Source organism: Dromiciops gliroides, chromosome 2, assembly GCF_019393635.1.
Source record: "Dromiciops gliroides isolate mDroGli1 chromosome 2, mDroGli1.pri, whole genome shotgun sequence".
NCBI classification, from domain to species: domain Eukaryota; kingdom Metazoa; phylum Chordata; class Mammalia; order Microbiotheria; family Microbiotheriidae; genus Dromiciops; species Dromiciops gliroides.
In genome coordinates, this window is record NC_057862.1 from 162,665,249 (window position 1) to 162,681,614 (window position 16,366).

The window sequence follows — 16,366 nt, forward strand, 5'->3', positions numbered from 1 at the left end:
CATCCCCAAGTACTTAAAAAAAAACTTTTGCATTAATTTCCTCTAAAGGATTAAGACTCAGTATTAATTGGGTTGTCTAAAGGATCAAAATTCTTAAATATTCAAACTTATTAATAAGTCCAGTTAACTGTAATCTCAAGATTCAGATGATATCTACAAAGGAAACTATCTTGATTTTTGAATAGTCAAACAGGAATAATCTTGGAAGTTATAAATATATTTTCTAAAATCAACTAAAGACAAGACCACTATGGAAAAGTCAGTCTGTTGGTTTATTATAAAACAAGCTATTTCAGGATATCAGACAATCAGACAACAGAGCTAAGATAATGTTTGGGGATACAAAATTCAATCTTTGAGTATTATGGTATGAGAGGTGGTGCAGTAGAGTGCTGGGCCAGGAATCAGGAAGAACTTACTTCAAATCTAGCTTCAGGTTCTTACTAGATGAATGACCTTGGTCAAGTCACTTAACCTCTGGTTATCTCAATGCCCTCAACTGTAAAATGCCCACCTGTCAAGGTTATTGTGAGGATCAAATGAGATAATTTTTCTAAAAAGTGCTTAGCACAATGCCTGGCAAATGGTAGGTGCTATATAAATGCTGATTCCCTTCCTCTTCCTTTTCCCAGTGCTTTAATTTCCTGGGAAATGAACAATGACATCTAAAGAAGTCATCCCATCTAAGCAGATAAGAGCCTATATTTTACAACAGAATAGATATATTGAGTATAGTCACTAGTATATCTGCTGATATAAGGCTTGATAGATATTTCAGTACTAATCTTTTCTTAATCTTATCACACCAAACTATATATGCCTTTATATTGATTATCTCATGGAATTATTATGAGAAAATCAGTTTATTACACCACAATGCAATATACAAAACCTGAGACAGGAGTACTTGCTGTGGGTTCAAAGACACCCCACATATGAGGTCTTGCTTATAAGAATTGTTGCATGAGCAGTGTTTTACTGGTTTGGGGAGTAAGCAGATTTTTTGTCTTTATATGTGCCCTAAGCAGGCCCAAATTGTTCCATGATATTTGAGCTATGACCAAAGAGTGTTGTGTTTATAACAGTGAAGAATTTTAAGTATGTGAGCAGGATATTTTTTGTTGTTTTGTTTGGGGTGGGGTGGGGTTTTGGGGGGTTACTTTGCATCTAGAATTTTAAAAAGGAATTACATTTTGCTCTCAAATGCAGACATTTCTTTTTCAAGAAATGTTAGAGCACCATCTAGTGGGGAAAGGTAACCTTATTCCATTTGACCTGAATAGGTCATTCTTTTTTTTTAATTTACATTTTATTTTTCTCAATTACATGTCAAAACAATTTTTAACATTCATTTTTTGAAATTTTGAGTTCCAAATTCTCTCTCTTCCTTTCCCCCCTTCTTCCTCTCTGAGAAAGTAAGCAATTTGATATAGGTTATATATATGCAATCCTACAAAACATTTCTTTATTAGTCATGTTGTAAAAGAAAACACAGAAAAAAAAACCACCATGAGGAAAATAAAGAAAATGAAAAATAATATGCTACTATATGCATTCAGACTCCATTGTTCTTTGTCTGGAGGTGTATAGCATTTTTTATCCTGAGTCCTTTGAAATTGTCTTGGATTATTGTATTGCTAAGAATGGCTAAGTCATTCATAGTTGATCATTGTACAATATTGCTGTTACCATGCACAGTGTTCTCCTGGTTCTTCTCACTTCACTTTGCAATAGTTCATGTAATGTTTCCAGGTTTTTCTGAAATCATCTTGCTCATCATTTTTCATGATACAATAGTATTCCATTACAATCATATACCACAACTGGTTCAGCCATTCCCCAATTAATGGGTATCCTCTGAATAGGTCATTCTAATTTTAACAGTGCCTGAAATCAAAATGATCTGTTATTCATAATTTTATTTTTCCATGCTATTTCCAAGAATTACTTCTCCTAAAAAGTGGAAATTATTTATGTTTATAAATCTTTTGTGTTAGAGATATGCAGCTTTTTCTCTATTTCTGACTTGATACATGGGGTAGGGAAGAAATACTAAGAGCCACTCACAGGTAAACAACAATTTAACTGTATTCTTTGTGTGGGGAAAAAACCCAAAAACTTTATCCCTTCCTTGAAGATTAGAACCAAAGAATATAGGATTTAATTTAAATATGAATAATAAAAATAAATATTCTTCAAATTCTAGATTAAAAAGTATATAGCAAGGGGCAGCTAGGTGGCGCAGTGGATAGAGCACCGGTCCTGGAGTCAGGAGTACCTGAGTTCAAATCCGACCTCAGACACTTAACACTTACTAGCTGTGTGACCCTGGGCAAGTCACTTAACCCCAATTGCCTCACTAAAAAAAAAAAAAAAAAAAAAAAAAAAAAAAAGTATATAGCATCCTACAACAATGTACATAAGCTAGTAAGGTTATATTTACTAAGAATAAATATTAATAAAAGAATAAATATAAAGTTAAATTTAGATTCAAAGCATTAACTGTACCAGTACAAATTGGGAAAGATGTGCCTATGTAGTAGTTCATATTTTAAAAAAACAACAACATCTGTGTGGGGGCAGCTAGGTGGCGCAGTGGATAAGGCACTGGCCCTGGATTCAGGAGGACCTGAGTTCAAATCCGGCCTCAGACATTTGACACTTACTAGCTGTGTGACCCTGGGCAAATAATTTAACCCTGTTTGCCTCAATTTGTCATCTATAAAACAAGCTGGAGAAGGAAATGGCAAACTACTCCAGTATCTTTGCCAGGAAAACTCCAAATGAGGTCATGAAGAGTGGGACACAAATGAAACTGAACAACTACAAATGAATATCATTCTCACTGCCATTGGTACCAATACCCTATCCTCCAAATCTACTATCAGAATAGCTTGTCACTTGTCTCTATGAATCTGCCTGATGTGTAAGTGAATTTCTGTTTGTCTGATTCTCATTCTCTTCCCCCCCACCTCTCTCTCTCTCTCTCTCTCTCTCTCTCTCTCTCTCTCTCTCTCTCACACACACACACACACACACACACACACACACACACACACACACCTCTCAGATGCAAATATTTAAAATGTTCCCTAACTGGTTCAATTTTTAATATCAAACAAAAGCAAAATTATTGCATGAGTTACAATATTTTTAAATCTGTCAATTGAGTTTCTGTGATGTTGTCTAAAATGGTGACTTGGTAAAATGGTCAGGCAATAATGTGATGGTGAATTACTGCCTGTGCAGTTTGAAGAACCATCCCCCACCCCCTCTGATCTCCAAGTAAGATCAGAGGTTACAGCTTTTACACATCTGGTGTGCAGTAAATCAGCCCAAAGAGATCAGGCTTTTTAATGATTCAGCTCATCTGAAAGGCACCATTGGGACAGGTTCTCTACTACTTCAATATATGAACTTTTGCCTTTTAAAATGGTGCTGAAAATGACTGCTTTTGTCAGTCTTCATGTTTTGCTTCTGTTCTGTTACCTTTTTCAGTTTTTTGGATTCTTCGTTTATGAAAGAGTTAGGGTCTTTAGTGTATTTTTGCCTTTTTAAAAAACCCTAGTCCTTTCTTTTACATATTTTGCTGATCATGAATATGAGGAAATAATCCTTTAAATGGAACTAAGTCTTTAAAAACTTCACTGTTTAAAACGAAACTTATTTAGAAAAGAGAATAATGATGTTTTGAAACTTTTGAAGCCACTGTTTTCAGATTGAAAATTTTTCGTCTTCCATAGCAAAAAGAATATCAAAACAATAGTAATTCCATTAAATTACTTCTTTATTTGGGAAATTTCAAAAAAGTAAATAAAAATTTTAAAAAGCGTTCCTTATACCAGCTGAATGTAGTATGTCAGGACATCTCTCTCTTTCTTAAAAAAAAAATCCTATTTGCCTAAGTAAACTCTAAATATAGGGGTCTGTGTGTTTATCTAACAGTTGTACTCCTAAGGAGATCACATGCTTTTAAGGTCAAGTTGAAACCTAAGATCACCAAAACATGCTCCAGTAAACTCCTGATATTGCCATTCTAGATTAGCTGTCTCATACCCCGTGACTGAAGTGGTGCCATGGGCATTAGGACTCCAGCTTAAAAGATTAGGCCCTTGCTGACTTCCCATAATGGAAGCAACAAGGGGGCAATAGTTCATCGGATATAAACTTGGAGTAAAGTCCTTAGTTATAGACTCACTGTTAGGGTGTCCCAGAGTCATAGTAGATTTGTTGAAGACCTAGTACAAATCCTGGGTGGCCCTGTATGATCCATCCTGAGGTGCAGTTAGGGCAACTTCTTGCTTAGAATTCTGCCACTTGGGCAATCTCATTAAAAAAATAAAGGATAACACCATGTTATTATAATTTGGCAGCTGGGTGGCACAACAGATAGAGTGCCAGGACCAGAGTCTGGAAAACTTGAGTTCAAATCCACCCTCAGACAGTTATTAGCTGTGTGACCCTGAAAATGTCACTTCACCCTGTTTGCCTCAGTTTCCTCATCTGTAAAATGAGCTGGAGAAGGAAATGGCATACTACTCCGGTATCTTTGCTAAGAAAATCACAAAAGGGGTCATGTAGAGTCAGACATGACTGAAAAATGACTAAATGATAACAAAATCATTGTAGAGTTTCAAATAGACATGTCATATCAGGGCTCATCAAATTTTGAGGATTGCATATTAATTTCAATTTTTTCTCATAGTTTACATTGTACAGGTAGGAATCTTCTATCTCCATTTATTAAGAAGAAAATAGTAATCATTCTTTAATTTCTTTGAGTTTCAATCTCACATTACTAATTCCCTATTGGACATTTCAAACTGAATGTCCTAGACTCATCTTAAATTCAACATAGAAAGCTCATTATCTTTTCCCTATAACTCTCCCCTGTTTTAAACTCCCCTATTTGTGTTTGTTATGACCATTTTTCCAATCTCGTAGGTTTATAACCTTAGCATTAACCTTGATTTCTCATTGCCCCTCACCTAATTTATTGAGTTACTTGCTGCTGTGGGCTGGGTCTCACCCAGGCCAGTCCCCTAGTTGATGAGGTTCAAAATTGAAACAAAATGAGCTATTCCTTAGGTCACTGAATACCTAACAAAAAAGAAATTTCCTTAGCGATGGCAAGAGAAGAACATTAAACAAGTGTAGGCAATGAGGATACTTTAAGCTGATTCAGTTGACCAAAGCTCCCTTGACTATTACCTCTCATGATACACCAGTCATGTATCATTCCTGGAGCTCCTCAAGATTCTTTTGTGCTCTGACAATGATGAGATATGTCAACAGTCTGAGCCTTTATTCCCTTAAGGCAACCAGGTATCAAGAAATGTTTTTATAACTTTTAAGGAAAAACTAACTTGCAAAGTGGGGAGGGATTGGAATATTACTCTTAGCACTGCCAAATCTTGCAATTTCTACCTCCACAACATCTCTTAAAAATCAACCCTTTAAAAAAAAATCAACCTTTTTTCTATTCACACAGCTAGCATTTAAGTTTAAATCCTTGTCACCTCTCACCTAGATTACTGCAGTGACCAAATTAATCTCCCTGCTTCAAGTCTCTTCCCTACTCTAGACTACTCTTCATTAAAGTGGTTTTCCTTAAGTACAGATGTGACCAAGTCCCTCCCTTAATCTTAACTTCAGTGATTCCTTGTTACCTAAAATATAAACTCGTGTGTTTAGTTTTTAAAGTCCTTCACAGACTGGGCCCAAACAATCTTTGTGTATTGCTTCTTTTTCTGCATTCTGCAATCCAGCCAGACTGGCTTTCTCTCCGTTTCCCACACATGATATTCCATCTCCCTTCATGTCTTTGCACTGGCCATCCACCATTTCTGAAAGAGGCTTCCTCCTCGTCTCCGCTTCAAACAATCCCCCTATTCCATCAAGACTCTGTATAGATACCACCTTCTACAGGAAGCTTTTTCTGATCTTCCACAACTGCTAGAGCTTACACATTACAAATTACTTCATATTTTACTACTCCGTATTTATCTGAACTCGTTTATAGTTTATTTTGCATATTTTATATATGTACTTGTGCTCATTCTCCCATGCTCATTAGAATATAAGTTCCTTTTGAGTAGAATTTGTTTTATTGCATTTTTACCCACAAAAGTCTATCATAATTACTGGCACATAGTAGATGTTTAATAAATACTTGTTGATTGACTTTTTTTTAAATTAATAAAGTATTTTATTTTTTTCCATTACATGTAAAGATAGTTCTCAACTTTTGTTTACAATTTCAGATTTTTCTCCCTCCCTCCCCTCCCCTAGACAGCAGGTAATCTGATATAGGTTATATATATATATATATATATATATATATATATATATATATATATATATATATATATATATATATATGTATGTATGTATGTATATATATGTATATATGTATATATGTATGTATATATATATACACACACATAATAACATTAATCCTATTTCTGCATTAGTCATGTTATAAGAGAAAAAATCAGAGCAATGATGAAAAACCTCAAAATAGAAAAAAACAAAAGCATCAAAAACAAAAGAAATAGTATGGTTCATTCAGCATCTATACTCCACAGTTCTTTTTTTTTTTTTTTTCCCCTCTGGATTTGGAGATCCTCTTCCATCACGAGTTCCCTGGAACTCTTCTGTGCTATTGCATTGGTGAGAAGAATATAGTCCATCACAGTAGATCAACACTCAATGTTGATGATACTGTGTACAATGTTCTTCTGGTTCTGCTCATCTCACTCATCATCAGCTCACGCAAGACCCTCCAGGTTTCTCTGAACTCCTCCTGCTCAGCTGATTGACTTTTAAAAATTGCATTTAAAGAATGGTATGGGGAGGGGCAGCTAGATGGCACAGTGGATAGAGCACCGGCCCTGGAGTCAGGAGTACCTGAGTTCAAATCTGGCCTCAGATGCTTAACACTTACTGGTGACCCTGGGCAAGTCACTTAACCCCAATTGCCTCACAAAAAACAAAACAAGGGGGCGGCTAGGTGGTGCAGTGGATAAAGCACTGGCCCTGGATTCAGGAATACCTGAGTTCAAATCCAGCCTCAGACATTTGACACTTACCAGCTGTGTGACCCTGGGCAAGTCACTTAACCCCCATTGCCCCGCAAAAAAACAAAACAAAACAAAACAAAACAAACAAACAAAAAAGAATGGTATGGGGAGGGGCAGCTAGGTGGCGCAGTGGATAGAACACTGGCCCTGGAGTCAGGAGGACCTGAGTTCAAATCCAGCCTCAGACACTTAACACTTACTAGCTGTGAGACCCTGGGCAAGTCACTTAACCCCAATTGCCTCACTAAAATTTTTTTAAAATCATAATTAAAAATAATGGTATGGGGAGGTAGCACTAGATTACAATCATAGGACCTGTTTGAATCCCAGGTCTGCCACTTAACTAGCTATTTGACTTCAGACAAGTCATTTAACATTGCTAAGGCTTTCAGTTTTACTCATCTATAAAATGGAAATAATAATACTTGAACTCCCTACCTTATAGGGGTATTATAAGGATCAAATGAGATGTGTTGAAAAGTGTTTTGTAAACTGTAAAGTCTTAAATAAATGGGAGATATTCTCAAGAGAATTTGCTTGTGCTAACCAGGAATTTGTGTATTTGTAGGAGCAATAACCATGGCTTTGCTAGAAAATCTAGTGGCAGGAAACGTCTACATTGTCAAGATAGCTGCATCCAATGAAGTAGGAGAAGGACCCTTCTCAAATTCAGTAGAGCTTGCGGTTCTTCCAAAGGAAACCTCTGAATCAAATCAAAGGCCGAAACGTTTAGATTCTGCAGATGCCAAAGGTCTGTACAGATGCTGTATTTTTCTCAAACCTTAGGGGGAAAAAATCTATTTAGTTTTATATTTCCTTCTTTAATCCCTCTAATAGCAATGTCAGTACTTGTTATTCTTTACTTCTAAACTTTCCATGAAAGGTTGTATACCTCACTTCTCATACTATTTTCTTCTGGTTTTCCCTTTACACCTGCCTGGAACTATCTGGATCTGCACTTGGATCTGCTTTGCCTCTAATTCTCCAGTTCTCCTTTTTGGTCCTTTGGCAGAATTAACAGTGATTTAACATCTTATACAGAAACTATTTGTACCAACTACTGAGGAGGAAAATCTTTAATAAAAGCCATAAACAGCAGAGTGGGACAATTATCTGGAGGGGGAAACCACTTCTCTCATATTTTTGCCACCCTGAAAACCTACCACCAAACGATGCCACCTACACACTTTGTATATAGTGGCATAAGTCTAGCTCCTCTACTGAGAAAAGTCTTATATTCCATGGTCAGATTTTTTTTGCCTCTGTTTTATATCTCCCACAAAGTTGTCTGTTATTTATGGGAAAGAGGAGATTGGTTCCTCCCCCATGTTGGATATTAATTGGACACATCTGTGTATAAGAAGAGAAAGAATACCTCTGTATGTACAAAAAGTGCTCACTAACAGATAATGTCTTTGTGTGGTTCTGTGGGCAGAACTTGAGACCATACTTTCTCAGGATATTATTGGCCATTCAGAAACAGTTATAAATGCAGGCTTCACCTAAGATAAAGAAGCCCACTTTGTGGGATTCTAAGCTAGGAGAAGTTTAAAAGTAAATGCTATAAATCTGCAAGTTGGTTAAGGCTACCTTACTTCGACCTTCTCTCTACCACATTCACATTCCTTTTCCTACTGTAATCACATTCCTGCTGTTAGTGCCACTATCCTAAGGCTCAGTACTGTTTGCCCTCTATGCTATCACTGGGTGAAGAAGCCCCTTTAGTCCTAGCTGCAGTTACCGATATCTGCCCTACTCTCCATCACCTCTCTTCCAAGAAAAACTTTCATGAACTGTATCCAAAGATAAATGGTGGGCAACCCCTCTGTTCACTTGCCTGGAAATGAGCATTAGCAGTGCATAGGCCAAGAAGGGCACTGTTTTCTTTTCTCACAGAAAGTGTGAAAGAAAATATTTACTTCTTTCCCTCTATGGAAACTGTTTAATAGTAAGTAAGACAAACCTCTTAAAAGGCTACTCACTCTAGTCTGACAGTATTTCATTCTCCACCCACTTGGCAGGTAGAGACTTCCTCAGACTAGTGTGAGTTTGTAGCCTTCCAAAGTGGTACTAAGGAGGAGACAGTAAGGGGCATACGATGGAGCATGGATTGTCATGAAAGTGGGCATTCAGGACCAGATACAGCAACCACAGAGGTAAAGGTAGTAGCAGAAGTGACAACTGAAGAGTGGCCAAGGTAGCAACAACAGGATGAGACTAACATTGTAGCAGACTACCTTCAATTCTTTAATGTTAAGTCAGACTACTTGTTGCATGGTATAGCAGACAAAGAGTTGACCTTGGAACAAGGAAGATTTGGATTCAAGTCCTATCTCTGACACTTACAGGCTTTATGACGCTGGACAACTTGCTTAAGCTTTCAACATTTTAGGCTACTACTCCCTTAGACTCTCAGCCAGAGAAGGTGCCAACAAACATGGGTAGGGGCGGGGGGTGCTTTCTTATCTAGGAGCTGCAATCACAGGTCTAGTCCCTGTCTCTAAATCATAAAAATAATTTGTAATCTATAGATGTTTGCTTCTCAGCTGACTTAACTAGAATATAATCCTTCCATGTATCAGGAAACAGGTATATTTTGTACATATTGAAATAAAAATAGCCAATGGACTTTCTTGATTGTAAAATATAGTATTTAATTTATATCCATTTTCTATTTGAAACTATTTTTCTTCCCTCTCATCCTTCCTTCTTCCCTCCCTTTTTGCCTTTCTTTCCTCCTTCCTTCCTTCATTTCTTTCTTGAATCCAACTATATGTTAGATTGTATATATGCACACACACACACACACACACACACACACACACACACACATATATATATAGAATAGTTGCATGTAGAAAATGACCACTCACAGGCCCTATCCCACTACCGATTAGCATGAAATCTTTGACCTGTTCTGTTTCCAACATGGGCCAGTTTGACCTTTCTTAGGAAGTCTCATGGGTCCACAACCTCTCCACCTCCTCCATTCCCAGGGGGCTCACTCTATTGATGCCAGACTTAGTGTGTGTGCCTGATCACCTTACCCCACTACAGCTTTGAACTCTCCAAGATCAAGAGACCTACCAACCTCAGCCTCTCTGGTAGAAGGGATTATAGGCATGCACTGCTATTCTCTGTGAAATTATTCAATATTCTTCCTTAGGAAGAAGTAAAACAAGAAAAAAACAAACAAGCAACTGAGAATTCTTTGAACTATAAGAATGATTTGTTTTGTATGATATAGTCTTTAAAATAAATACACTGTTTTCCCCTACAGCCTATTCTGGTTATTATGAGTTGGATCAGAAGTCTATGACTGGCATTGTTGTTGGTGTTTGCATAGCACTGACTTGCATACTTATCTGTATCCTCATTTTGATCTATCGAAGCAAAGCCAGGTATGTTTTCATTGACAGAGATCTTAGATGGTTTAAAAGAAAATGCAAATAACTATAACCACAAAACAAACAACATTAGTAATGTCATGGTATAGAGAATAATTTAGAAAATTGTGGGGCAGAACTAGTATTTTTCCATATAAAAGTCTCATTTAGGGGCAGCTAGGTGGCGCAGTGGATAGAGCACCAGCCCTGGAATCAGGAGTACCTGAGTTCAAATCCAGCCTCAGACACTTGACACTTACTAGCTGTGTGACCCTGGGCAAGTCACTTAACCCCAATTGCCTCACCAAAATTAAAAAAAATTTTAATTAAAAGTCTCATTTATATTTTTGTACTTTAATGGGATTCTTTGTGATAGAAATTCTAACAAATAAATCTTTATGGGACAGATTATTTTCTCATCATTTAAATTGTTTACTTTGTACAAAAAAAATTGTTGTTCTATTGAAACATTCAAGGAAAAATTTTCCTGGTTTCTTTAGTGTTTAAAATGAGATGCCAGGACACTCTTAGGCTATTACTATATGATGCACTAAACAAGAGACACTTGATTATGAAGGGGATCCTTAATCAAAACCTCTTGGATTTCTACTTGTTTGAATACCCATTTTAATTGCCTAAATGATTCGTTGTACAGGAAGAAATAATAAATTTTTATGATTACAGCTAACCAGAGTAATATAAATAGTTTACTCCTTTTGGGGAAGCTGCTATGAAAATAACTCATTGATCTGTAATTAAAGAGAATTATTTGAAGGTTTCTATGAACAGAATATGAGAGGAATAGAATTCTACAATGTAAAATAGGGCGATTTTCATGATACCATTTCAAACCACATTGTAGCTGCCTAAACAGTGCACCTTAAGCAGCACTGAGCCAGGTTTTTATCATTCATGCCATTCTAATTTAAACTGTTAAAATATGTCTTAAAATGGAGGAGGGAAAACTGATAACTTTTTAATTTGTAACCTGTTCCTTCCTGAAATTCAAAATGACAAAGTTTTTTTGTGAGTTCAAAATCCAGTGTTGATTTCTACAATAACTAAATGCAGATGGCAGGTTCCAGATTCACTGTACTAAGTCCTGTGACAAGCTGTAACAAGTTTAAGGAATAGGTTGGGGTGAAGGGAGCAAAAAATTTCCTGTTTAATAAAGGGGAAAAAATAATTTTAACATAAAAACATCATTTTTATACAGTTGAGATGTTTTGACTTTTTTTTGAAATATTGCTGATCAAACCAAAGGAAATAATCTAAATTTTTTTAAGTAGACCACATATAATCAATTTTTAGACTTATGAAAATTATCCTTTATTTAGATCAAAGGTTTTAAATTTTAGAATAATTCTCTTAGCCATTCACTCATAAAGTCCCTTTATCTTTAATTGATTTATGCTCAGAGAATGTATTCTTAATTTGAATATTAGGCTAGCAAAAATATCCTTAAGAAGGTAAATCTACTTTTTGGAAGTCAAAATCAAACATACAAGTTTTAAAAATTATTCATGCTTCTGTTTTCCTTCTATTACCAGATCATTTAAAGTTGACTATATAAATGTGTTATACTGGTAATAAAACCTTCAGTAAAACAGTTGTTTTAATGTCTTATTTTGTAACATTAATGATTTTTTAAAAGAAATCTTTTAAAGTTTATGATTTCAGGTTAAATGAATTACGGGTGAATAAATCATTAAATCTGTTCAAATATTCATATGTCAAAGTCTTGTTCATAATGTATACTGTTGTAACTGGCCACTGTCATTAAACATATCAGATAAAAGCTGTTTTGACTGTTCAACAAGCTAAAGTTATCTCAGAAATCTTTAGAAAATGATATGGTAAGAAAGTAATTGTTTATACCTAAACTGGAAATAAATACTACTACTACTTAATAACTGAAACACTTCATAAATGTTAGAAAATTAATGCCTAACTATTAAGGGAAAGGGTTTTATATATATAGAAACCAATGGGAGAATTAAAGTAGGTTCCTTAAAGTAAAGTGTTTTGTGATGAAGGTAAAATCTAGAACTTGACACCTAGAGTTAATTGTGATAATGGCTATACATATTAGAGAAAAAATATTAGAGAATGTTATTCTCCACAAAATATATTTCATATAAATTTGGTATTTTTGCATATTTCCGTGGTAATATTTCCTTTTTTTAATTTAAAAATATTTTAGGAAAACATCTGCTTCTAAAACTTCACAAACAGGAACTGAGCAGTTATCTCCAACCAGTGCCTCATTAGCCAGTGGGAATGAGATGAGGAAGAGCCTGGAAGGAATTGTAGGGAATGAAGAATCCTTACTACCAATGATAGCACAAAATAGCTTCATCGATGCGAAGGTACTCTAAGCTTGGGAACTAATTTAGTGTATTACCATTACCGATATACATTTTTATGTCCTGCATAAAATACATTTATCAAAAAGTTAGCCCATATGCAAAACAGCTTTCTCAAAGGATTAAAGAGGAGATTGGTCTGAATTAGAGTTGAAAAATCATTAAGCACTTTGAATGATCCTCAAATGCACACTGCTTTAGAAGCCCATCTTTTTGTGGGGGTTTATTTTCTACATTTAATATTTTTTCAGTTAAAAGTACATTTTCGGGCAGCTAGATGGCACAGTGGATAGAGCACCGGCCCTGGAGTCAGGAGTACCTGAGTTCAAATCCGGCCTCAGACACTTAACACTTACTAGCTGTGTGACCCTAGGCAAGTCACTTAACCCCAATTGCCTCACTAAAAAAAAAAAAAAAAAAAAAAAAGTACATTTTCTCTTCTTTCCCTCCCATTTAAAAACAAAACAAAACAAAACCCTTTCAACAAATATACATGGTCAAGTAAAACATTAGCCATGTCCAAAAAAATGCCTCTCATGCACCCTGAGTCCCATGACTTCACTCTCAAGAGACAGATAATGTGTTTCATCATTAGTCTTCTGGAATCAATGATCATTTCTTTGATCAGCATTCTTAATTCTTTCAAAGTTGTTTGTCTTTACAATGCTGTTGTTATTGTATTAATTGTTACCCTGGTTCTGCTCACTTCACTCACCAGCAGTTCATACAAGTTTATCCTACTTTCTCTGAAAACATCCCCTTCTTCATTTCTTACAACACAATAATATCCCATTACATTCATATACTGTAATTTGTTCAGCCATTCTCTAGTTGATAGGTACTCCATCAGTTTCCAGTTCTTTGCCACTACAAAAAGAGCTGTTACAAATATTTTTGTGTATAGTGCCTTTTCCTTTTTCCTTTGGTCTTTTTTGAGTTATAGGCCCAATAGTGGTATCACTGGGTCAAAAGTTACACACAGTTTAATAACTTTTGGGGGCATAGTTTAAGAATTAAAAGCTCATAGAGGAGGCAGCTAGGTGGTGCAGTGAATAAAGCACTAACCCTGGATTCAGGACGACCTGAATTAAAATCCGGCTTCAGACACTTGACACTTACTAGCTGTGTGACCCTGGGCAAGTCACTTAACCCTCATTGCCCCAGAAACAAAACAAAACAAAACAAAACAAAACAAAACAAAACAAAACAAAACAAAACAAAACAAAACAAACAAACAAAAAACTCATGGAAGGAAATGGAAAACCACTCCATTATCTTTGCCAAGAAAACCCCAAATTTGGGTCATGAAGAGTCAGACATGACCAAAATTGCTGTACAATGACAAAAAACCAAAAATTTTTAATGCCATTATTCTACCAGTAATTACCTGCTGCTAGGAATAATGGATTGCCACAACCTTGGAAAATTCAGAATCATAAATAACCCAAAAGATAATGAAAAGACAGATGCATAGTAGTCTGTACACGAGATGTGACCCTGAAAGCCATCATCAGGACCAGAAAAGGAGGTGGCCCAGTCATTTAGGAAGAGTGAGGGATCCCATAAGCATGTTATAGAATATTGAAAGACTTAGAGGAAGGTCTCCACTGTGTTAGGTAGATTTGGTGAAGGGCATAGACAGGAATGACAAGAAGCTAAGGAAGCATGGTTGGATTATAATCTGTTCTGTTGATGGGAATACCCATAGATATGAATGATAAGCTCATCAAAGCATACTCGACTATTGATGCTCACATGTAGCACAGAACAATAGAAATAGTATGTACCACAAAATACATTAAAAATGCATCATACTCGATGACTCCTTGGTCAGTTAAGGTATAAATTTATAAATATCCCATGTTGATATCTCAATATCATGTAGTTTATTTCTTGTTCATTGTTATTTTCTTTTGAATACAAATGTAATATGCTAAAGTTTTGAAGTTAAAATTTTTTAAAATTTCCCTTTTCCTTTTAGGGTGGAACTGATCTAATTATTAATAGCTATGGTCCTATAACAAAAAGTAACCCTAAGAAGAAATGGCTCTTTTTTCAAGACTCTAAGAAGGTGAAAATTGAGCAGGTAACTCATCTAAACTCAGGCCTGAAAGTACTCCATATGGAAAAGTATTTATAAAGAGGAGAAAGAAATAAAAGAAAGACCTATACATTATTTTTTAAACTCTTTCTTAGAATGTTATGTGTGATGTTACTAATTATAGCCATACAAAGTAAATAATTTGCTGAAAGTACTTACCCAACTTATAAAAATTAACTGTCTCAAAAATATAGATACTATGGAGGGCAGCTAGGTGGCACAGTGGATAAAGCACCAGCCCTGGATTCAGGAGGACCTGAAATCCAGCCTTGGACACTTGACACAGCTGTGTGACCCTGGGCAAGTCACTTAACCCTCATTGCCCCGCAAAAATAAAAAATTTAAAAATAGGTCGATAGATAGATAATATTTAGGAAATTCTATTACATGGGTCGCTAGTTGGTGCAGTTTATAGAGTGCCAGACCTGGAGTCAAGAAGACCTGAGTTCAGATCCAGTCTCAGACATTTACTAGTTATGTGACCCTGACCCTAACTCTGTGTGCCTCAATTTCCTTATCTGTATAATGAGCTGGAGAAGGAAATGGCAAATCACTCTAGTATCTTTCCCAAGAAGATCTCATATGGGGTCATGAACAGTCAGACATGACTGAAATGACTCTACAATATCTTGTTTGTATTTAAAGAGTGTCTTTTTCTAGAACATATGAAATCAGACTCATTATCATTTATACTTATTAGTATTTGAGATTTTCTGTAAGTGCTTTATTTTGTTTTATTTTTTTTTCCTCACAGCCTCAGAGAAGATTTGTTCAAACAGTCTGCTTTTATCAGCCAGGTACTACTGTATTAATAAGTGATGAAGACTCCCCCAATTCTCCAGGCCAACCAACGAGTTTCCAAGTGCCCTTTGGGATTACAGGCGACACAGAGCATTCAGCAAATAGTGAAGGAAGCCATGAGACTGGAGATTCTGGAAGATTCTCTCATGAGTCTAATGATGAACTACACCTGTCTTCAGTTATGAGTACCACACCCCCTACCTCCAATTCCTTCTTAGGCAGTGATTCAGGTGGAGATCCTGCCAGGAATAAATGTGAAGACCCTTCAATACCATTGGTTGCTGAACAGACTTCTACCTCATCTTTACAATTACAGTCTGTAATGCTGTCCTTTGATAAAAATGAGTTTCCAGTCTAGACAGTCATGCCAGACATTCTCACAGTATATATGTCTGTTCGAAGGACAATGAACAGGAAGCCAAAGCATGTTGTGAACGTCCTGATGTCTTACTGGTGTTTTTGATATTTTTGTTGAATGTTTTTTTGTTTATTTTAAAAGTCACTTATTTTGAATGTTTTATTGTCAGAAATGTGAAAGGTCAAGATATCTGACTAGAGTTTAAAATATATCACTGGAGCAAAGAGGACTTTTTAAGCCGCTTTGCTGACTATCTACCTCAGTTTGCCAAA

General features: G+C 35.9%; 1 protein-coding gene across 1 annotated transcript in view; it reads left to right on the forward strand.

The window, feature by feature from the left end:
• The window catches only part of PRTG (protogenin), a 138,148-nt gene extending 122,054 nt beyond the window's left edge, over positions 1-16,094 (forward strand). Inside the window, 5 exon segments of the mRNA XM_043988394.1 lie at positions 7,651-7,833; positions 10,363-10,483; positions 12,672-12,837; positions 14,816-14,920; positions 15,690-16,094. Coding sequence (XP_043844329.1) covers positions 7,651-7,833; positions 10,363-10,483; positions 12,672-12,837; positions 14,816-14,920; positions 15,690-16,094 — 980 coding nt within the window.
• The last annotated feature ends 272 nt before the right edge of the window (positions 16,095-16,366 follow it).